Source organism: Aedes albopictus, chromosome 2 (assembly GCF_035046485.1).
Source record: "Aedes albopictus strain Foshan chromosome 2, AalbF5, whole genome shotgun sequence".
In the NCBI taxonomy this organism is placed as follows: Eukaryota; Metazoa; Arthropoda; class Insecta; order Diptera; family Culicidae; genus Aedes; species Aedes albopictus.
This window is the reverse complement of record NC_085137.1, coordinates 329,661,295-329,684,941: the sequence shown is the minus strand read 5'-3', so window position 1 is coordinate 329,684,941 and position 23,647 is coordinate 329,661,295. Positions and strand designations below refer to the sequence as shown.

General features: G+C 38.5%; 1 protein-coding gene across 13 annotated transcripts in view; it reads left to right on the top strand.

Annotated features, from left to right (window-relative positions):
• The window catches only part of LOC109398078 (uncharacterized), a 392,442-nt gene that overhangs the window by 181,525 nt on the left and 187,270 nt on the right, over positions 1-23,647 (top strand). For all 13 annotated transcript variants that reach the window (XM_062852509.1, XM_062852507.1, XM_062852511.1 and 10 more), the window contains one exon: positions 8,140-8,281. In XM_062852509.1, the coding sequence (XP_062708493.1) occupies positions 8,140-8,281 (142 nt within the window). The remainder of the gene's footprint in view (positions 1-8,139; positions 8,282-23,647) is intronic.

Sequence of the window (23,647 nt, the reverse complement as noted above, 5' to 3'; positions counted from 1 at the left end):
ATGACCCAGTGTCATGATGTTTGACAAATGTAAACAAGAAAAGGTTTGACGTAACGTCCTTGGGGATCATTTCTATTTTTATGCAAAGGGTAAAAATATTTATGATAATCATCGTTACCGTCATAATATTATAGGGTAATTTTCCAATTGTTGCACGGCTAAAAATTCGCCAATTATTACACACCTCATAAGAATAGCATGGAGTGTGCAACAATAAACGAGTTTTTAGCCGTGCAACAATGGGAAAATTATTCTTAGTGGCATATTTTTTTATTTTATTGATTTTGTCATGTTTTCGGAAATGGATTTTTCCCACGGCACGTAAGTCACAGTGACTTCTGTGCAACCCTTACATTCGCTGCCGTCACCGTTTTGTAACCATTTGACTTTTCGGGCCCGTATGAAGTTGATCACCAATATTAACTTATTTTCCCGATCAGCCTAGATAGCTGTGTAGTGTCGGTAGCGGTTAGTTCAACTGGCTAAGAATAGCACTACGGACCGCCTGTTCCGGTGGTAGGAATCCACTAATCAGGTGACCCCATTCATGGTGTTATGCGGCTTTACGCTTACCGTGCCTAGGAATGAATGGTTAGGGGGGTCTTATAAAAACCTAATCGCAAACGGAGCCTGTGGAGTACTAGGGCACCCTCCACAGTATTTGCCCTTACTGTGCTAACCGGAGCAATAGCGCGGTGGACCTTGTGTTTCTCCGAGACAATCAGCTGCCCTTCTTCAATCTCATACTTGAGGCTGAATAAGGGCGGGATTATGAAGATGTTATTAATTAGTTTAAATTTTCACCTATATGGTTTCCCATTATGCGTTTTACACAGTGTATTCTGTGCATCCTCGCCTTTGGCGCACTCAAATCGATACCGATCTGGCTTTATTGTTGCTGTTCTTTTTTGTGCTGTGATTGTTAAGAGTTTAATCTTGCCTAGTTTGGGTAGTGGCTACGGTTAGGACAGCTCAGATCAATCTTCAGCACAAAAGAACAGCAACGATCAATCTTTGTAGACTTATGCAAAATGGTACAGCCCAAGTGGCGTTAGTCCAACAACCTTACTTTCGTAAGGGGAATTTCTATCTAGGATACCTTGTGAATCCAGTGTTTGCTACTTTCAGTAAAAATGGAATGGCAAACTCACGTGTCATGCCTCGAGCATGTGTGCTTGTCAACAACGCAATCGTTGCTACACTCATCTCTGAACTAAGGACTGTTCATTAAAGAAAGTGGACACCTGTTTTTCAATAGAAAATATTTATTTTTGAACAAATTCATAAGTTTATTTTTTATACCGTCAAGTCACCATTCACCATGGATTTAAGAAAATTTGAGGCGAATAAAGGCTGTCGTTTTACACCAATCTTATAAACATTGTTGGTACCACTATTAATTGCCTTCATTATAGGTTGGAAATAAAGTAATAACCACAAAAGTAGATAATTTTTCACAAAAATGGATGATATAGTACATTTAGTATATGATGGGAAGGTCGCCTAATTCCGTGGTAGGTCACCATTCACCGTGGTACCAGGTACCCATTCACCGTGTATCAGAAGATTTTTTTTCTTTTGTTTTAAAATGATCAAAACCACCTAGCAAAGTCAATTTTCTTCGTTTGTATTCATTTTAAGTAATAACTTGCAAGATTTATTTAGAAAAACGAATTTTCAAATCTTCATTTTTTTTTTTACTTATATGGGGCAACATGGGTCACGGTCAATGGATACCATTGATTTTTAGGGTACCCATTTACCGTGCCCTTTTGTTTCAATAAAAAAAATGAGTGGAATCGTACTTTCTTGGTAAACTTGCTTCGATAATGCAAAATAGATACCTGATGGGTGAATTTAACTGCTTCTTGGTGAAATAATATCGTTACTACATTTAGTTAATCGCTTAAATCACGTAAGCGCAGTTTTTGTTTTTTTACTGCGAATGCAGTGACTGAGCTAAATATTGCTTCATATAAACACATTTTAGTGTGTAAATGGTACTATAAAAAGTTTCTAACCCGCGTTTTGACATGGTAACAATCCATTAGTGTTGTATTGGTGAAATTAAAGTAAAATTGTCATATCATTCCATTGTAATATGGAAATAATGAAAAAATATTCGAAGGCCCACAGTGAATGGAGCCCCCACGGTGAATGGCGACTTGACGGTAAGTGACAATCAACATATATGTGACCGAATTCACGTGAGTTTGAATATTTACTTCGCATTTCTGAAGAACGCTTGGACTTTCCTCTTGATACCTCCCAATAGATTCTGCACAACTTTCTCCGTAACCTTTTGGTGTGCCGTAGACCAAATTTTCTTGAAGCAATTAACAGAGCTGGATTCTCTTTCATCTTTCTTGAGTTCTCGCTTAATTATTGTTCAGTATCTTTCGACAGGACGCAGTTCAGGGGAGTTTGGTGGATTTTGCCATTTTTCGACAAAATCGACTTTTTCCTTCTTGAGCACCTCTAGTGTAGAAGAAGCGTAATAAGCGGAGATTCGGCCAAAACAATGGAGGATCCGTATGTTTTAGGTAGACGGGTAGAAGTCGTTTTTTGACGCATTCCTTTCTGATATTTTCACCGTTGATTGTTCCCATTGCGAAATACGATGAACTCTTTAAGCCGGATGAACAATTGGCTTGCCACAACAAAAACTTTTTCCCATTTTTTTCAGTTCTGTGGTTCCCTACATTATCCAGCACTTCTGTCCCCTGCTCAGCGTTGAAAAATTGCGGTCCCGGAAGTGTACTAGTATGCCAATTCTCGAAACGACAACTTTTTGGAACACCATTTGTGCAGAATTAATCTTCTAGTCGCTAAGCTAATCCAACATATCGCTCGAAATTTATCACTTTTTCCCGTTTTCTTTGAGTGTGTTGCCAAAGTGAACAATGTTTTACACGCTGAGCAAAAGTTCACAATTTGTTGTTTAGTTTTAACTCTAAACTATTGGTAAACAGATGTCCACTTTCTTTAATGAACAGTCCTTAACTACCAGAGATGTATGTGCTATCACAATCGATGTATCTGTTGGAAACCTCAACAGGAAATACGCTTATTGTTCGGTTTATTTACCGCATGATGAACCATCCCCTACGGATGCTTTCAAGCAAGTCATTGAATACTGCACTTCAAAAGGCCTTCCGCTAATTGTTGGCAGCGAAGCTAATGCTCACCATACAATCTGGGGCAGCTCAGACATCAATTTGAGAGGCTCCAGTTTGATGGAATACTTAAGTAGTACAGATCTTGGATTACTTAACATAGGCAACCGCCCAACCTTCATTGCTCTAGCAGAATTAGTCATGAGCTAACCAATTGGCATGTGTCAGATGAAGAATCTTTATCTGATCTTGTTTGAACATGTGAAGGTTACTTCGCAAACTTTGCGTTTCAGGAATTCCCGGTCAACCAACTGGGATCTCTTTACCGATTTGGTTGCAGCCAAATTTTATGGATACTCACCATCAATTGAAACTCCAAGTGATTTAGATGATGCCGTTGATACTACAACGGCCTTCATCATGGAAGCTTTTGAAGAAGCCTGCCCTCTGCGGTCTGTGAAGACCACAAGAGGAACCCCTTGGTGAAACTCCGATCTGGCGAAGCTCAGGAAACAATGTAGAAAGAGTTGGAACAGACGACGTTCGGCTGGATCGGAGGCTTTCAGGTCGGCTCGCCAAGCCTACCAGAAAGCTCTTCGGTCTGCTGAACGATCCGGCTGGAAAACCCTTTGTACAAATCGTGACGAGAGTTTCGACTGGAAATTTGTTGAATATTTTAACTGGCTTTCTCAGTCTGGGGAAATTCAAAACGACTAGTTTTGTATTGCCCGACGTTTAGGCCTTGTTTATTTGGCCTTTTTCAAGGGTAAACTAAAATAGAGTACTCTATTTTAGTTTACCCTTGAAAAAGGCCAAATAAACAAGGCCGAAACGTCGGGCAATACAAAACTAGTCCTTTGTACAAATGTTTCCAGTCAAAGTGAAGCCAGTCGATTGAACAAAATCCTTGCAAAATCTAAGGATTTTCAAGTGAACGAACTTCGTTTGCCAAATGGTGATTTCACTTCCTCTGATGAGGAAGTTTTGGAATGTTTATTCAGTACACACTTCCCCGGATGTGTGGACATTACATCTTCGGATGAACCTGATGTCTTTTCTTGTAGTTATGATTCTTCAGCTTCGGCTCGGAGTATCATAACTTTAGAATCGATTGAATGGGCACATAATAGCTTTGCTCCTTTCAAATCTCCTGGGGCAGATGGGATTTATCCTATTTTGCTTCAGAAGGGATTTGATCATTTCAAACATGTTTTGAAACAACTACTTGTTTGCAGTTTTGCTACAGGGTATATTCCCAAATCCTGGCGGGATATTACTGTGAAGTTTTTTCCGAAAGTGGGTCGCGCGTCGTATGAAGAAGAAAAGAGCTTCAGACCTATCAGTTTGACCTCTTTTCTTCTGAAATGCTTAGAACGCATAGTCGATCATCACATCCGTGATGTTTATCTGGCCAACGTGCCTCTTCATGTGAACCAACATGCTTATCAATCTGGAAAGTCCACTGTGACTCTTTTACACAAAGTTGTTTATGATATCGAGAAGGCATTCGCTCAAAAGCAATCCTGCTTGGGTGTTTTCTTAGATATCGAGGGTGCCTTTGACAATGTGCCTTTCGATACCATATTGGAAGCCGCACGGGGTCATGGTATATCTCCAATGATTTCCAATTGGATTCACCAAATGCTCAAAAACCGACATCTCTTCTCGACATTGCGTCAAGCGGCGATTAGGAAATTGAGTGTTTGTGGATGCCCTCAAGGGGGAGTCTTATTACCACTTTTATGGAATCTCGTAGCAAATACGCTATTGAGGCAACTCAATAATAGCGGTTTTCCTACTTGTGGTTTTGCCGACGACTACCTAACATTGTTAGTCGGTATGTGCATCAGCACCCTTTTCGACCTGATGCAAAACGCTCTTCAGGTAGTTGAGGGTTGGTGTCGCCAATATGGCCTTTCGGTAAATCCGAGTAAAACATCTATTGTTCTTTTCACGGAAAAGCGAAACCGTAATGGTGTTCGAACTTTACGTCTCTTTGATTCTGAAATCAATGTGACTGAACAGGTAAAGTACGTTGGAGTCATTCTTGATTCCAAGCTTTCCTGGACACCTCATGTTGAGTTCAGAATCAAGAAAGCTTGTATGGCCTTTGGGCAATGCCGGCGAACCTTTGGTACAACTTGGGATCTAAAACCCAAGTATATCAAATGGATCTACACAACTGTGGTTCGGCCAATATTGGCCTATAGATGTCTTGTGTGGTGTCAAAAGGGCGAAGTGAGAACGATCCAATCAAAGTTAGGCCATCTCCAAAGGATGTGCTTGATGGCGATGTCTGGAGCGTTCTCTTCAACTCCCACGGCAGCGCTCGAAGTTCTCTTTGACGTTGCCCCACTACACATTCATCTCAAACAAGAAGCACTTTCTTGCACTTACCGCCTATGGGTACTCGGTTTACTAGAGGAAACTCCTGTGAACCGCAGTTCAACACACACCTCGTTGTTTTCACTTTTGGTGAATTGGGACAAAGTTGTCCAAGTGATCTTACAATTGCTTGTAATTTCCTATATAGGACATTTTCCACGAAATTCCCTTCCCGGGAAGAGTGGTCAGGTCATCTGGTTATCTGGAGAGAAGTATTTCAGACGGCATCGTATGTTACACTGATGGCTCCCTTCTCGAAGGTCGAGCTGGTGCTGGTGTTTATTCTCGTGAGCTAACCCGACGTCTCCACTAGACAGAAATGTCTTGCCATTTTGCTAGACAGATGTGTCATGACAGAAATGTTCTCTCGCTGATTGCATGGAAAGCAGCGGTGTTGATCATATCTGTTACGTTTTCTCTTTCTGGCAGCAAAATGGCAAGACATTTCTGTCTAGTGGAGACGTGGGGTAAGGCTGTATCTGTCTTACTCACTTGGTAGACACTGCACCGTTTTTCAGGCCGAAATCTTTGCGGAGTGCAATCAGCACTTCAGCAGCACGTAATAGGCAAAGTAATATACTTCTGTTCAGATAGCCAGGCTGCTATTAAAGCACTTGCTTCGGCCAACTCTAGGTCGATAATAGTTATCGCTAGTCGAACTCAAATCGAGGAGCTGAATTCAGCAAACGCTGTCCACCTTGTGTGGGTACCTGGCCATTAGTATGGGACAAACATCAAATTCTCGCTCCAGTCGACTTTTTTGATTCCATTTAGGTCCCATATGAACTGTGCAAAATTTCAGCGCAATCGGTGAAACTATAATTTAGCGCAAGCGGTTCAAAGTTTTCATAGGATTTACTATGGGAAAAGTTACACTTTCAATCAAAAAATCCCAGAGGTCGCCCTTTGTCTCCTTAATTCAAATCGATCAACGTTTCTTGTAGAAAAATCATTTATGAAATTTTCCTTCGAAGACCGCAAAACGATTGAACACTTGTGGAAAAAGTTATTGATTTATTACTGATTAGTGATCCAACGAAAGGCTTTTTGTTTTGTTTTATTAGCAGCACTGTAGCTGCTGCCTTGGCTGCTGCTGTTTCTGGGGGTGGTGATGCCTCCCGCCACCCTATGCAACAACGGCAGCAGCAGTGCTGCTGATAAACCAAAACAAAAAGCCATTCGTTGGATCACTAATCGGTAACAAATCAATAACTTTTTCTATAAGCATCCAATCGTTTTGCGGTCTTCGAAGTAAAGTTTCATAAATGATTTTTCTACAAGAAACGTTGATCGATTTGAATTAAGGAGACAAAGGGCGACCTCTGAGATTTTTTGATTGAAAGTGTAACTTTTCCCATAGTAAATCCTATGAAAACTTTGAACCGCTTGCGCTAAATTATAGTTTCACCGATTGCGCTGAAATTTTGCACAGTTTATATGGGACCTAAATGGGATCTAAAAAGTCTACTGGAGCGAGGATTTATTTTTTCCATACAAGCGTGTCCCATACTACTGGCCATTCTTCCATCGCTGGAAATGAATTGGCTGATGAGTTAGCCCGCACTGGAGCATCACATGACTTCATTGGCCCTGAGCCAGCTATTCCGGTATCCAAGTGTTGGGTGAAGCTTCAGATTGACAACTGGGCTGCAACTCAGCACAAACAATACTGGAATAGTTTGGAGTCATGTCGTCAAACAAAATCGTATTGTACTGAGCCATCTCTAGGGGTGGCAAAGTATCTAACAAATCTGTCAAAGCAGAATTGCAGCATGCTGGTCAAAGCATTGACTGGCCACTGCCGACTCAGTTATCACATGGCGAATATTCAGCAAGCTGATTCATTTGCATGTGATAGCTGTGAATCCGATTATGGAACTTCGTATCATTTAATATGTAACTGTCCAGTTTTTGCGCAATTGCGTTTCCGCGTACTCGGGAAACACTTATTAAGAGAAACTGACTTCAGAAACCTGAATCTTCAGGACGTTCTGTTGTTCTTGACCCACTGTGGTAAAGAGCTATAGGCTCTCTTTACGTTTTATGCGTTATCACAGTGCCCTTCTCAGGGCGCTGTTTTAACCCATTGTGGTACGCTTATGCGTTATTACAGTGTCCTTTTCAGGACGCTATGTGAACCCATTGTGGAACGCTTTTGCGAGTATGACGATCCTACTCCCTTACCTGTCTTTTCCCATGTATCCTTTTTCCTTCCCTTCTCCTTCAAGTAAATGATGAATAGGCTCGTGTTCATGGCCATGGCACAAATTTCCCGAATGGAGGAGAACGTGCCTCTAGAGCCGACCTACTGATACCTGATACCTGATACGCTGCCGTCACCGTTTTGTAACCATGTGTGTTGCTTGGGTTAGCACAAGAAATACTCAAAAGTAAGTTTTCTCATACAAATTTCAGTTTCAAATACGGGGACGTAACTAATCAAACCCAAGTTTTGCTCAGTTGTTTTAGACGCTGAAAGAAACCTTTGTTACAAATAATTGACCTAATCTAATATTCATATCAAGATAAGTTGAATATCTAACTAATAGCACACCTATCATCATATATCCTAAAAGGAATTCAATATTCAGTGTTAAAAGCATTTATTCATATTTTTTTCCTTTTCCTTTCTTCGCAGGATCCATTCCTAGTGCACCGGAAAACATTACCGTAACGTTCCTATCGCCAACCGCGGTTCGGGTTTCATGGCAAACCTCGATGGATCCGCACACGATGCCAGTTGACAAATATGACGTCACCTACAAGCCAACCGATGCCAGGTAAGCTAAGCGGGCTCCACATACGGCAGCGCGAATGCCATTAGATACTGCATGGCTACTCTCCCTCGAACCCTTGCCTCTACATATACCACATCAAGCTAGGTCGTGTCGTGTGCGCTTTCCGGCTTGTGATTTGTGATGTTTCGTCATGTTGTTTGTCTTTTTTTCGGCACTTTAATTATAAACTCTGACGCATGATAGCATACCTACTTTATACACTGTCGTCCGTGACTTCATATTTGTAACATTTGATTTTTTACCATCCTTCAACCAAATAAGTGCTTTCAAATATTAAAATGAAACGAGATATATCTAAAATGTGGAATGAATGTCATCTCAACTTTTTTTATATAATCAAATATGTTTAAAATGACTCTCCTGCCTCAGTTTAAAATGAGTTAATCTTGTACTTATTTAGTAAACAGACGTCTCACTCTACCCACTGCCCATTGTTTCCCTTTTCAACGGACTATTCAAATATTCTATAGTTCGCAAATCTATCGCTCATGGCGCTTGTATTGTTTTTGCTCATGTTTGACGTTTGTTCACTACCGCGATCTACTTAGTGGGTTTGCGAAACACAGCGTAATTAGCATTGGGCGATTATACTTTTGTGACGATGATTTTAATCGCACTTCTTTCCGTTTGTTTGCCCGTGTTAATACTTTAATGGTAGCGAAAATGTATCTTATATATGTATTCTTTGCTTATTGTTGCCCGCCTCTCACCATCCTGTGGTCATTTTCTTGTCCTTTATATACACATAACAATATCAAATAAATCGAACACATCGACCACACATTGAACCATCGAGCTCGTTATGATAGTATCTCTCCGCATCCCTCTGCGGATTTGCGTGCCTCTCCTAGTATCTAGAGTGAATGACCAACGTACCAACCTCATACCGACTAGATAGGTATGTAGCAACCGTAACGACATGCAAAGACAAACTCACACGGTGGAACACAATGACGACGCAATTATGGAAAGCAAACCTACGACATGGGTCTGTTCCATAACTGTAATGGTAATTGCCTTTTAATGAAAGTCACTGTGCTGCTGTCCTGTCTTGCTTGCTCTCACTAGCGCTGGAGGTTCCTAGAAACGGACTCACGGTTAAGGACTGTTCATTTTATAAAGAGGACACCTTATTTGTGTGATATCTTTTTTATTTTTCAATAAAATCATTATCGGTTTTTTGCATAAATTTCCATACCTATTCTACAGTGTACGAAAAATATAACATTATACAAATTGTCCTTAGTTATGGAACTGAAGCGGTTTTCGTTAAAACTCAATAAAACCCAATTTCTCAAAATTTTACACAACTTTTCACATACATAACTTTAAAATTTTCATGAACTTTTCAATGTGTTGGGATCTAATACTATTCTTCTAAAGGTAGAGTGTAATAGTTTATCAGTAATAATGCACCAAGCATTATACAGCTTGATATAGTGAGTTACCTTGTTATCAATGAAATTAATAAAAAATACTTATTTAAGTCCAGTGATGCAATAACACTACGGAATCAGTTCAAAATTTGTCCAGTATAGAAGAGAATCGCATTCTAAATGATACCGAAGAAAAATATGCTTTAAAGTACATTCTTCATCATAAATTTAATACTTAATGATGGCCATAATGAAAAATTGCATACTTTTTGCTCCATAAATGCAAGTTTTTGATTCTAGAGAAGCTTTTTATTATTTATTTTCAGCAAGGTCTGACCCTATGAGATTATATCGTACATCGTTATTTAGAAGAACCTTCAAAGAACGAAGTGGTTTTATCTCCGGTAACTGCCATGAAGCACAGTAACCAAGCCAACAATGCTATCAAGAAGCGGTTTTCTGCATTTGAAATTGCATTATTAGTACTTTCGACTAGATCCATTGAAAACATTCAAAATTTAATATTTTTATACATTTTTGTTTAACAAATAAATTTTATTCTGAAAATCGAGTCCAACTTGTAAGTTTAATATCTCAACAACCATTATTCCGATTAGGTTTATATTTTGCCAGAATATGTATCACTCAAACTGCTGCAGCATGGCAAACACTTTTATGCAATTAAAAACGATAGACCGATGTTTTACAGAAATTTTGTGTTTATCTTTAGTTTTTGGGAATTGAAAAATTGATCTCTCGAAACACTTTGCCACATTTCTATGAAGTTCAATAATTTTAACCCAATTTATTTATGATTATTATCTGCTAATATAATGAACTGAACAACTAACCAAGGCTACTCAAATTTGAACTACGTGTTTTCTTTTTATAGCCTTGCAAAGTTGTCCTCTTTATAAAATGAACAGTCCTTACTGGTCGCTGGTTTGTTTCCAGCAGGTGGCCGCTTGCACTTGTGTAGGAGAAAGTTATTCAAAACGTTGGGAGTTTTATGCGTTTTTCCTAATCCTATTCTGTTTTGATAGGGTCCCATGGCCTTGAGGTCAAATATGTATATTTGAGCCAGACCTCCTATATAAATAAAGTTGAACAAAAAATATACACACTCATTAAATATAAGCAGAAGTGTCGTCAGCTAATCCTGAAAACTGAGTTCAACTTTTTTACTAAGAAAATAAGAACAGCTCAACACCGAATGCGTTAAGAATAAAATGAATGTTTTTCTCTTTTCACACTTCTTTGACAAATGTTGTACCGAACCTCAGTAAAATCGATTACCGAAACTACACAAATATTTGAGCAGTTCTTATATCGTCGAAAAAGGAACAAATAATATGATTTAGGAGTAAGGTTGTTCTTTCCCTGCCATATCTACCTAACTGTTCTAGAGCTGTTTAGTGATTTTTTTTAATTTACATCAGCGATCTCTAGTTAGATATTTTCTCACTAGATGGTGCTGAAGTAAAATTTATTTGGCTTGATAATATATCAGTCCAACATAATCCAGCAATTTTGGTGTTTTCTGCAAATATTCCAAATTAAGTCTGATAATGTAATTGTTATCAAGAATACTTTAGCTTGTTATACTTGTTTAGCTATTGTTGCTGATATCTCGAATTAGTGAAGAAATACATAAATAGTGTTTGTCTTCGAGTGTTTCATGCAGGAGGTCATGTTTGAGATATTAATTTTTTTGTCTTGTCACCATGCACTCAATAATATCAGTGCTGATAAAAAGGGAACTGGAGTTTTGATAAGGAAAAAACAACTATTCGTGTCCTATATTCGACCCATCCGGAAGAATATTGTCATTAGCCCGGCAGCGATCGCGTCGTGTACTAAGTACACGCACCATGGAAACTTTTCGCTTGTAGTACACAGCGTGTGCGTGGTGTCGCTGAGGGTGACCGAAGACGCGACTGCTCAAGGGTTATAAATCAATGGAATCAATTTAGTTAATGTGTATGCTCATTCCGGTTCAAACAAGAAAAAATTGCGAGATGATCTTTTCACTAATCAAACGGCCGTGCATTTGAGCAGACACAACTGCAGATTTTCTGTAGTTATATGTGATTTTAACTGCATTTTGAATCCAACAGACTCCAATAGCTCTGTTATGAACTTTTCCAAAGGTCCCCGACATCTAGTTGATTCCTTCAATCTTAAAGATCTTGCACACACCTTAAAGTGTGAAAAGTATACCTTTCATAGGGGAGACAGTGCGTCTCGACTTGATCGTGCTTATGGACCCCAAGAATTCGTTAACGATATACGTGAAGTTAAATCAATTGCAGTCCCTTTTTGTGATCATCATGGTTTCTTAGTAAAGTATAATGTCAGACGACAGTTTGTTGTACATGGACCACAGTTCATGGTGGAACCATGCAGTTAAAGCCAAATTTTGCAGTTTCTATAAACGGGAGTCGTGGCAGGCTGGTCAAAGCGTTAGAAATAAAAAAAAAACATATAGCGCAAATTGGAGAAGCTGGCCGTTCGACAAGCTAGAGGAGAAAATTTGTGCATTGAAATAAGCAGGGTAAAGTCAGAGTTAATGAAACTGGAGAATGAGCATTTAGAACGGTTACGTTACAGGATTATGACTCTTCCTTGCTGGAAGGCGAAAAGATGAACGTTTATCAGGTCTCGAAATGTCTTCATAACAAGCCCTTGAATGAAGGTACTGTAGAAGATACCAGCGATACTCCAGTGCTCGAAAGAATTCATCAACATTACTGTAATCTGTTCAAAGAATCGCCGTTAAATGAGGTTCTACAGGGTTCAGATCCTCTTGAAAATGTAACAAAATCTCTAAATGAGGAGGAGGCTGGTACCTTAATTCAGCCAATAACGGAAGAGCAAGTCCTAGGTACCCTGAAAGCATGTTTAAAAAAGAAATCCTCAGGCCCGGATAGGCTGTCATACGAATTTTACATTACAAATTTCGGCATGCTTAAAGATGATTTAGTAAAATTATTCTCTTCTTATCTTTCTGGCAACTCCAGTCCACCTAAAGATTTTACATTCGTAATCATTACACAGATTCCCAAGAAAGGCTGCGGATGTGTAATTGATGATCTAAGACCAATTAGCCTTTTAAATACAGACCATAAGTTGCTTACAAAAATATTTGCATCAGTTCACAGCAAACTCCTTGGATATGGTCAGGGTGCCACTCTCAGTGGTCAATCTTGAACAAATAATGTGAATGACTTGAGAAAATTAGTAACACCCTCGGTAGAATCAAAAAAGTTCAAATGGATTTTGAACAAATTTAAAATTCCGGCACTGTCTTAAGAAGTCATATGACTTGGGATCTTTGAAGGTTTTATTCAACGGTTTTCTTACCCCAGAAATACCAATAAGATCATCAGTGAGGCAAGGATGCCCACTCAGTATGGTCCTTTTTGTGCTCTATGTGGACTGTGGAGCCCTTGATAAGGAGCATACATGCCAGTTCAAGCGGTGGTCTTGTCTACAGGAAATTTTAAAAAGTGATTGCATACGCAGACGACATAACTGTTTTTGTCCGGAGCCGGAAGGAGTTTGACGATTTGATGATAATTGTTTCTGCCTCCTCAAAGTATGCAAAAATAAGTATAAACGTAGAAAAATAAAGAATAAATAACGTGATATCCGGCCCATAATTAATACGAGAAGTTGACGAAGTGACCATTCTTGATGTTACAATTAGTAGAACCTGGACAAAAGCTGTTGATGTAAACTACTCACGTTCGATCAAAAGTTTACAACATCGCATAATCATCAATGAGTTGAGAACATGGATATCAAACACTTTCATACTATCCAAGCTATGGTATACATCTCAAGTTTTTCCTCCGCACAACTGCCACTTAGCTAAAATAAAAAGTGTAGTCGGAAGGTTTTTGTGGAAAAATTCTGTTTTTCGTGTTGAAGTAAATCACGACGTTGAAGAGGAGGATCCCAGGATTTTTCTAGACATTTCTCTTGGAATTTCTTCAGAGACTCCTATCGAGATTTCGCATGGGATTCCTTACAGGATTCCTCCTGGGATTCCTTCAGGGATTCCTTCCCAAATTCCTCCAGGGATTCATTCAGAGATTCCTTTTGGAATTCCTCCAAGAATTTCTCGCGAAAATCCTTCATGACCTCCTCATGGAATTCCTATGAATTCTATAGAGATTTCTCCTGAAATTCATTCAGGGGTTTTTTGAGTTACTCCCGCTGAGACCGGCCCACTATTTACACCTTTTCTTAAACAATGCTTAAGGTGGCGATTTACTGAAAGTCCTAGCCAAAAAAGTAGGGAAAATGCATTCAGTTACTCAAATTGATGGACCCCCCGTTAGTTAAAGAAGTTAGTTAGAGTTAGTTAGTTAGAGAGAAGTTAGTTAGAGCTTTCACGGATTCATTTTCTTTAGCGATTCCTTCAGAATTCTTCTTTGTATTTCTCCCGGAATTCCTTCAAGGGTTTTCTGGATACTTTCGACGAATCTGCCGGGATCCTTTCCTGGATGTCTCCCAGTATTCTTGCAGTTTCTTCCGTGATTTTTCTCGATATTTCTACATAAATTCCCTGAACTTTTATGGCATGTTCAGCTTATTGGACGCAGTGGCTAATTCCCCAACAGGGGAGGAAAAAAAATGATTCCATTGCGGAATGATCTGTTACTGAATAAAAAAGAAATGAAATAAGAATAGGTGCGTAAGAGAAAAATAAGAGAAATGTTTGAGATAGATTGACATGGACTAGAGGAACTGAATGAATGTGGATTAGGGTGGGGCTAATTTCAAAAAATCTCTCCGATATATGATTTCCTAAGTAGAAAGTGATCTACTAGTCGAAATAAGTCAGCTGTACAAAAATGAGCGATTTCGGTTGATATTTAGGGGTGGCGCAAAGGGTTCAAGTGAAATTTTTGCTAGAACAAACTTTCAAAAATCATTTCAAATTTAATTTTCCAACTTATTTTTTCTAGACTAAATCGGTCATTCTAGAACCCAATTTGGCCAAATTTGTGCTCAAAATTGCGTTATCTCTACTGGTTTCTGAGATATTTGAAAAAAATGTCGTTTTTCAGTATTTTTTGGGTTGGGTACCAAAATATGACATTTTTTTTTAAATATCTCGGAAACCAGTGGAGATATCGCAATTTTGAGCACAAATTTGGCCCAATTGGGTTCTAGAATCGCCGATTTAGTCTAAAAAAAAATAAGTTTGAAAATTAAATTTGAAATGATTTTTGAAAGTTTGTTCTAGCAAAAATTTCACTTGAACGCTTTGCGCCACCCCTAAATATCAACCGAAATCGCTCATTTTTGTACAGCTGACTTATTTCGACTAGTAGATCACTTTCCACTTAGGAAATCATATATCGGAGAGATTTTTTGAAATTAGCCCCACCCTAATGTGGATGAATTAAACGAAGAGAAAAAGTAGATCTTCATATAAAACATGCTGATTTTGACAGATGCTTCATCCCCATTCACGCTAGATGAACCAGTTCCTCTAGCCTATTTCTGAAGTAAGCCGTAACGTCGTCTCACAGTCCGTATTTTGACTAGCAATCATCTCTTGCACTTGAATTAAGGGTGGACAAGACGGTGGCCTTCATAACGAACTCCAGAAAAAAGAATACCTTGAGAGAATTTACGAACACATTTGTGATAAAACTCTATCAAATTTTGAGAGAAAAAAAGTTTTGCAAACACTTTTGTAAAAATTGGCCAAAAGTTCAATCTATATATATATAAATGTGTTTGAAGTCCCTTTGAGGCAACAAAACTCACGAACGGATCAACCGATCGGCATGACCCCTGCATGGTTCGATTCGTATTGGTGGTGGTTGTGTTTATATGTACAAAAAGTTAAGTAAATCAATTAGAAAAGTATGAAAATTGATAAAGTACTGATTTTTCATGAGCTGGGATGGAAATCAACACGATCGAAAGTAAACCAATCTAGAGTGCGGTGCAGCGATAACCTCAACAGTTGTCAAACCACCACATCTTGGCAAGACAAAGTTTGCCGGGACAGCTAGTTATAAATAAAGTCTGATATTTCATGGGGAAATCGTCAAGGATTTCTGTTAAAATTTCAGTTTCACCCGAATTTAATTTCAGAATTTTGTCGAAAATCCTCCCCTAGTTGCGGAATGCCATGAGTTAATAGCACTACCGTGAATTGAAATAAATAGAAAATAAAAATCGATGCCTTCGGTATTTGGGTCATGATTTGTCAGTTTCAAATTTATTGACTATCCATTAGCCTTCAAATGGTTTTTTTTCTTCCTCCCAACGGTTCTAATGGTCCAACGGTTTTACAACAACAAACCATACATTGCGCGATCAACTAAACATGATGAATGGTTTCAATCCGGAGCCAACAAGTCAAAAATGATGATAACGCATTCAAAGTCGGGGAAGTGAATGTCGAGCATCGTGCAACGAAAACCAATGCCCCTCACGATGTAACATAACAGACAGTAGGTATTATCATTTGTAAAATGGCAAGCAATCGTAGAGTCAGTCGTCTTACTGCCCACTAGCAAAAATAACCCAGGGAACAACATGAGAAGTGCACGATCACGTTCCGTTTATTTCGAGTCCTTCCACTTCCCGTGGAAAGTGGAATGTTTGCCACGGTGATGGCATTTGCCCCGAAGGAGCTCCGGGAAATCTAGTGGAAACAATCTGTCGAAACGAAAAATTCCTATCATAAATCGTGGCAACTGGAATTGATGTGCCCGCTTGACCTGCTTTTTGTAAAGGGCAATTCTCGAACGGAGAAGTTGAATGTGACGCGTTGTTATGAAATACGTGGAAAATATTTCGGTTGTAATGTTAATGATTTTGATTAACTAAGAAGATATGCTTTGGGAATTTTTAATTTTTGAGTTCGCCAATTACTACAAAATATAATTTAGTTGAAATCTATTTACGATTACGTTTCCATACTAAACAGATGTAGAAAAAATAATAAGCTCTCCAAATTCTAATAAAACAAAGAAATATAAGCATGGACTTGGCTCTCGACGCGGCCATACGTTCGCTTTCAATGGTGTTGGTCATGAAATGGTAATTAAGAAAGGGATCCAGAAAATGCGTACAAATACAGTACAGCAGTCCAAATGTCCCTCGCCCACGTAGTGACCTAATTGACACAATAGCAATTAAATTGAAAATGGGAAATAGATGTAGGATTTTTTCCAAATTTTAGACGTTATTCCTACAAATAAATCTTAACTGGGTTTGAAAAAATGAACAATGTCGATCTGTGTTTCCGAAATTAGCACGTCAGATATTTTTCTAGCAAACAATACCAAACATTATGATTACAGGGTGCATCCAGTGCACTCAACACGTGCCGAATCTGTCTGATTAACATTTAATTAGGTAAATGGCATGAGCGTTATCGATTCAGGCTCTGTTTAGATAATGAATTGATGTTTATTTATAGGCCATGTGATGACCGATTCTTGCTCAGTATTGATTTATTTTCGTATTTGTGCGTTATAGAGTTTTTAGTTTACTGAGTTCTCCATTTTCATTCGAAATTGATACAGAAACTTGGAAGATTTCTCTCCAAGGCTCCAAATTTGGATGAGATCTCCTTAATTTCTTCTATACCTAACCCTTCTGAATATGTGTATGATTCAATTTTCACCCAAAGAACTGCAGGCAATTACCAGACTCAAACTCCAAAATAAGGTGTCAATATTTAATTATCTAATATAAAAGTTAAACATACAGCGGAACAACTTGTGTGCCACGGTCGCGACCCTCGCGGAAAATAAAAATACACACGGCGAACAGGTTAAATATTGCCAAACTCATTATTCACGAGCTGTGGTCGCCTGTTTTGGCCGGAATTATTCATGACTTCACGTACAGACCGCCCCACAAAGTACTGTACTGTACGTCTCCCCAGTGGCAATGGTTGCACACCACCTCACAGCTAAAGCTGTGAAACGACAAATTCGTCTGCTAGGACAAAAACGTTTGCCCGCCGAATGCTACGGTACGGAACCCGTTTGCACAAAGGGAAAGGACCTTATTAGTAGTGGGACAAAAATGTGTATTGACATGTCCACGGATTATGACTCTTTTTCTTCTTGAAAAGTAGAAATATCCCAGAAAAGATGTTGATTGATTGATTGATTTGTCTTTATTTAAGAGACCTTCAGCCCTAAACTGGTTCGTCTCTTAGAAAAGATGTTCTGCCCAAATGGTTCTGCACCCTGCCTTCTTTCTGTAATTCTTTGAAATTCAAGAAAATGGAAATAATTTTCGATTTTCAAAGGGCTTCTGATCGTTTCTCTGATAACGGGATGTTTAAGTAGTTTCTGACCAAAACAATAATGCAATATGAGAGTTAGTGTAGGGAAAAATGTTGATGTTCTATGAGCTAAGCAATTGAATTAATGAACGGCAATTAATTGTAATTAACAAATTAAGGGTTCGAACGCGTCGCTCTCAGCGTCACTCCGTCTTGATGAAAACCCGCGCATTCACCGCTACGACTTTCTGGACTCTTATGTGAACTTCAATATAACTACCTTAAAACAAGCTGTTTGGAAGGCTACAGAGCAACAGCTGTAAATAGTGCGTGATTGAGCTTTCTCTCACGCATATTTTTTTTCTGATAAAATAAAAAAAGTAATATATTTTTTCATATCTCAGAAAAAATTATCAATTTATTTTTCAAGTGAGAAACAAGGATAACATAATAAATAAATAAAAGGTGGGATGTGTATGTAAAACTATCAACGGTCAGACTCAATTATCAACCCATAAAAATATCGATTATTATCGAACTTTCATGTACCTCAGATTTTTCTTCGAAAATGATTAGTGTTTGGTAAATATTCATAATAAAAAAAAGAAAATATTTAATCGGCAAAATTTTTTTCCATACGTTTTTTATGGGACGTTTTTTGGGCTAAAATAGTATTTGTTGAATTTTAGTATGAAAAATAGCCAAAATCTTAGCTTTTAATTTTTAATTTTTTACAATGTAGTCAATCCTAACATTCTATGAAGAAAAATCCGAGGTACATGAAAGTTCGATACTGACCAAAATTTAGACACCGTGCTCTTGTGCTAGGGCATCTTCATTGGTGTTCCTTCCGGAGATTCTTCCAGGATGTCTATGTATTCCTCCGAGAACTTCCATTGTGAGATTCTTACAGAACTTTTATCCGGGAATTCCATCAAAGAATTTCATCTTTCTATTGCTTAAAAAAATCAATCCTTCAGAAACTTCTGCTAGCGATTCCACAATGTAATTCCTCATGATTCCCTAATGGATTTCTTCTGAGAATTTCTTGAGGAAATACTTCAAGAATTCCTACATGGAATTTGAGAGTTTACTATATCAGGATTTTACGGAACAGTAGTTTAGTCTGGGATCCAGGAATGCAAGAACCCATCAATCTTGTAGGTTTCTCACAAGGAACTCTTGAAGAATTGCATGAAAGAACTCCTGCAGGATTCCTAGAAGGAACTTCTGAAGGAACTTCTGGAGAATTTTCAGAACAACTTTTGCGGGATTCCCATAAATAACTCCTGGAAGATCTACAATAAACACCAGAAGGGCTGCCTCGAGCAGAAGGGAATAATAACAGCATAAGGAGCTGTGTTATTTTGGTAAAATAACTGAATAATAGAATCGATCATTTTTAAGTTATTAACATAACATATTATGCTATAAACTTGTCTGTCATACATAAGTGGCAGAATAACAAATATCATAACAGAAAAATGTTCTTGGAAAACCATTTTAATAACTTGTTTAATGTGGAGCGGACCTGGTGTGATGGTTAGAATACTTGACTATCACGCCGAGGACCTGGGATCGATTCCCACTCCCGACAAACTCGCAAAAAATGTGAATTCTTCCTTCGGAAGGGAAGTAAAGCGTGGGTCCCGAGGTGAACTAACCTAGTGCTAAAAATGTCGTTGATACAGATAAAAAAAACTTATTTCGTTCGTTCCAATAACAACTAAATAACAGTGAATTTCGATAACAAATTTTGATATTAATATGTTATCTATATAAATAAAAATGGAATGGTGTTTGTATGTCACGAATAGGCTCGGGAACGGGTCAACAGATCGACATGATTATTTGACTGTTGCATTCCGCCAGGCCTCCGACGTGTTCGTACGAAAAAATAATTAGAAAAAGTGACCGGGAAGGCAAGAAAAACGGGAAAATTTGAAATTCCTTTTGAGGGGCATTTCTTCATGGAACCGGATGACAAAAAAACCGAGTAGATAGGAAGGACGACGTTTGCCGGGACTGCTAGTTGATAATAATCAGAAAGCAAAATTTGTTATGATATCAAAATCGTAACGAAGTAAATTATGATACTTATTATATAAAATTATTCACTCTGACTCACAAACCTACCAATAACATAAGTAACAATACTTTAAATGATCGAAAAATACCATATTCAGTTTTTAATTTATTCTAAGAGAATGTACAAGAAAAGAGTTCTTCCAAGAAATCATTCATAGATTTTCAAAGACTCCCTTAGAAATTCCTTCAAAATTATAATCATTTATTTCCTAGAAATTCCTTCAGAATTATAATCATATATTATAATCATATATGAACAGAATCCCTTCATGGATTTTTTCAAAATTTCCCGTGATTATTTGGCCCGAATTTCATCTTAAGATTTCTATGAAAATTTCTTTGAGAATTTTACCAGGAGTTTTTTCCGAAGAATTCTCCAGGAGTTTTTTTTTTTCAAAAGATTTAGCCAAGAATTCTAATATTTGCTCAGAAGAATTACTTTTGGAATATGTAAGAAGATTGCGCCAGGAGTTCTTTTGACGACTTCTCCAGAGTATCGAAGGGTTCCTCCAGAACTTCTAAGTGTTTTCCGAATATTATATAAGGAGTTTTCAGAAGATTCGTTCAGAAATTCAAAAACTGTATATAAAAATGGAACAAAACAAATGGGCAGGTCATTATTATCGAATTGTTGCTTTGATTTTAAAACTTGTTACTGTTGTGCTATTGTTAATAAGTTGATCAATAGTACAACAATAACAAAAACTTATACTTCAACAAAACATGTTATTGAAATGTAATTGAGTGAATGTATATCAATAGCTTGATTATAACAAAATGAGAATGTCCAACAATATTTGTTACGGAAAAGTTATGCTTTGATAATTAAATAATAACAAAACAAAATATAAAAACAGGTTATGTGATTTCGTAGTTATTAATTTGATATTCTCCTCTGCTCGGGGCCTGAACGAACATCTGGATTAGCATAAAGAATTCCTGGGGAATTCCTAAAATCAACACCTCTAGCAGCTTCCACTATGCAACAATCGTTGCCGATGAGATCATTATCAAAGTCGCGGAGAATGCGTCCCAATCGAGTGTAATGTGGAGCAGTTAATATAAAAGAGCGTCATCGTGCTTCGGTTTTTCCAAGGTTGCAAGCGTAGATAGACACTTCGCTTGCGACCCGAACACTTGATTTTGATTCATTATGCGTTGTGCGTATCAGCCTTATTAGTTTTGCCGAAAAACCATGTTCAGACATTATCTGCCATAGCTCAACTTTCCACTTTGTCCATGGTAGAAGAGTGAGCAAGATGATGTTGATGTCTGGCTGTTTTCCCTTTTCCAGTTGAATTGAGGGTTCATTGTGAGTTGCCAGTCGCCGATATCCAATTATCCGAGTCCGTTAGAGTTATTAGCTCAGAAGAGAGTCAGTGTCAGCCATTCTCGGGAGAGCAGCTGACGAGAAATTGCAAGTTCTGGGGCTGGGATCGAACCCATGACCATCCACTTATGAAGTGAACGTGTGACCACTGCGCCAAGGGCCGCGGCAACTCTGTAACTTGTATGTACTTCAGAAATTTGTATAGGATCATATGCAGGTTAAACATCTGATCCGTCCTTGATCGGCCGCTACGAAAACCAGCCTGATATTCGCTGAAGAAGGACTTCTCAAGAAGTCTCAGTCTCTTGATCAGGACACGAGACAGTAGCTTGTAGACTAATTTTAGGCCACCTCAGAACCCCACTCCCCCACTCGTAGTCTTTTGTCCATATAAATATTCCGAAATTTGTAAAAAAAAAACGTAGACTTTGACCTGAAACCTCCCCTCCCTTCTTTCAGATCTATGTAGTTTATGGACAGGCCCACTCCAGAAGTTCGACCGGAATCTCGTCCTTCGCAACAGTCTTATAGCTTTCAACTCCTCAAGGGCCTTGTTAACCCTATTCATTATTGTTGATGGTTCCACTGCTAAACCGAACTTCAAGGAACTTGGAAGCTTCAATCATGTTTTGAGGAGCATCGTGAGAAGCTTTCAATCTGCTTAATCTCTGTGCGAATTGAACGAACAGTTCACGCCTTTGAATTAGAGGTTCCAACCCGGGATATCCCGGGACAAAAAATCCCGGGATCTTGGAAAATTCAGGATTTCCCGAATCCCGGGATAAAATTTTTCACCGTCCCGAAAATCCCGGGATTCCCGGGACACATTTCCTACATATTTTTTCGCTTTGATTTGGATTTGGAGTCTTTGAAACATATTCGAAGAGTCGTGAATATTTTTCGAAAATTGCATTCAAGAAAAAAATAACGGAGATGATACATAAACCGCTTCAACTGCGTGTAGACGTCAAAACTCGTTGGAATTCGACTGAAACGATGCTGAAACACTTCATTCGCTGTTTTGATTGCATCAAAGAAACACTTTCCGAAATAGGCCTTTCAGGTATTATGTTGGACAATGATTTCGAGGTTGCAATAAACCTTCAGAAACTTCAGCCAATCAGACTTGCTAAGAAAGCATTGGGAATACGAGATGCTACATTTATGTCTGCGGAAGGCAGCTTGAGTTTCTTGTATTAGAAGCTTAAGAAAAGTAACTCCGAAGTTGGAAACGACTTCTTCAACGCAATCACGAAGAGAATCAACGTACGGAGACAAAAAGAAACAATAACAGCGCTGAAATTCCTTCAAGGTCTTCCGTTGTCAACAGAATTCGAATTCGAAAGCTTATTGAAAACGCAAATGATTAAGTTCATCAAGGAATTAGGAGTACGATTGTGGCAAGACTGCCAAAAACAGACCGATAATGATGCTACCGAATTGATATTGAATGCTTAATTGTCCTGTATGTAGTACACCATCGAACATGCGTGAATAACTGAAATCGGCTATAAAGGAATATGCCAACCCGTTCCAGACTGATTCGGCAATTATTGATTTTTAAAAAATTATTGCGAAAGAGCTGTCACTTTTTGAGTTGCATGGTAAATTAAACCGACAATTGAACCAACGTCAACTAACAGCGAGCGCATATTTTCGAACTCCGGATATATCCGTTCTAAAAAGCGAACCTCACCGTCCGATGAAATCATTATTAACATTTACTTCTTGAAGTCCTATCTTCAGAGAACAAATTCAATTGATAAGAACGGTTATTTGATTTTCTTTATTGATGAATAAAACATATTTCTAACCTCAAAATTGCGTTTTAAGCATATTGAAAAATTTCCCGGGACAAACAACAAATCCCGGGAATCCCGGGACAAGCAAATTGGTCGAGAAATGGAACCTCTACTATGAATTCAGCGTATTGCTCTCGCAAAATTTTGCCCATTATTTTTGCACTTCGGAGCATTGTGACGTGGCGATGTGTTTCTGAAATGTGCAACATAAGGGTGTGTTTCACCATCAACGCCATCGTTGGCGTTCAGTTGGTAGCCACCACCGCACCGTGTAGCCGCGTTGTTGACGCCGAGTGGCCTTTTACGAATGAATTTTGCGAACATGTGTTTTTATGGAAAACAGGCGTTCTTTGGGAGCGAGTGTGCGGGTCTCTAGAGAGTCGTTGACCACCACTGGACGAGGAGAGTGTTATTCATAACGTCCTCACGGGGCTAGTGGTAAATTGGGTGAATTATTCTATGTTGGTAACACGGAAA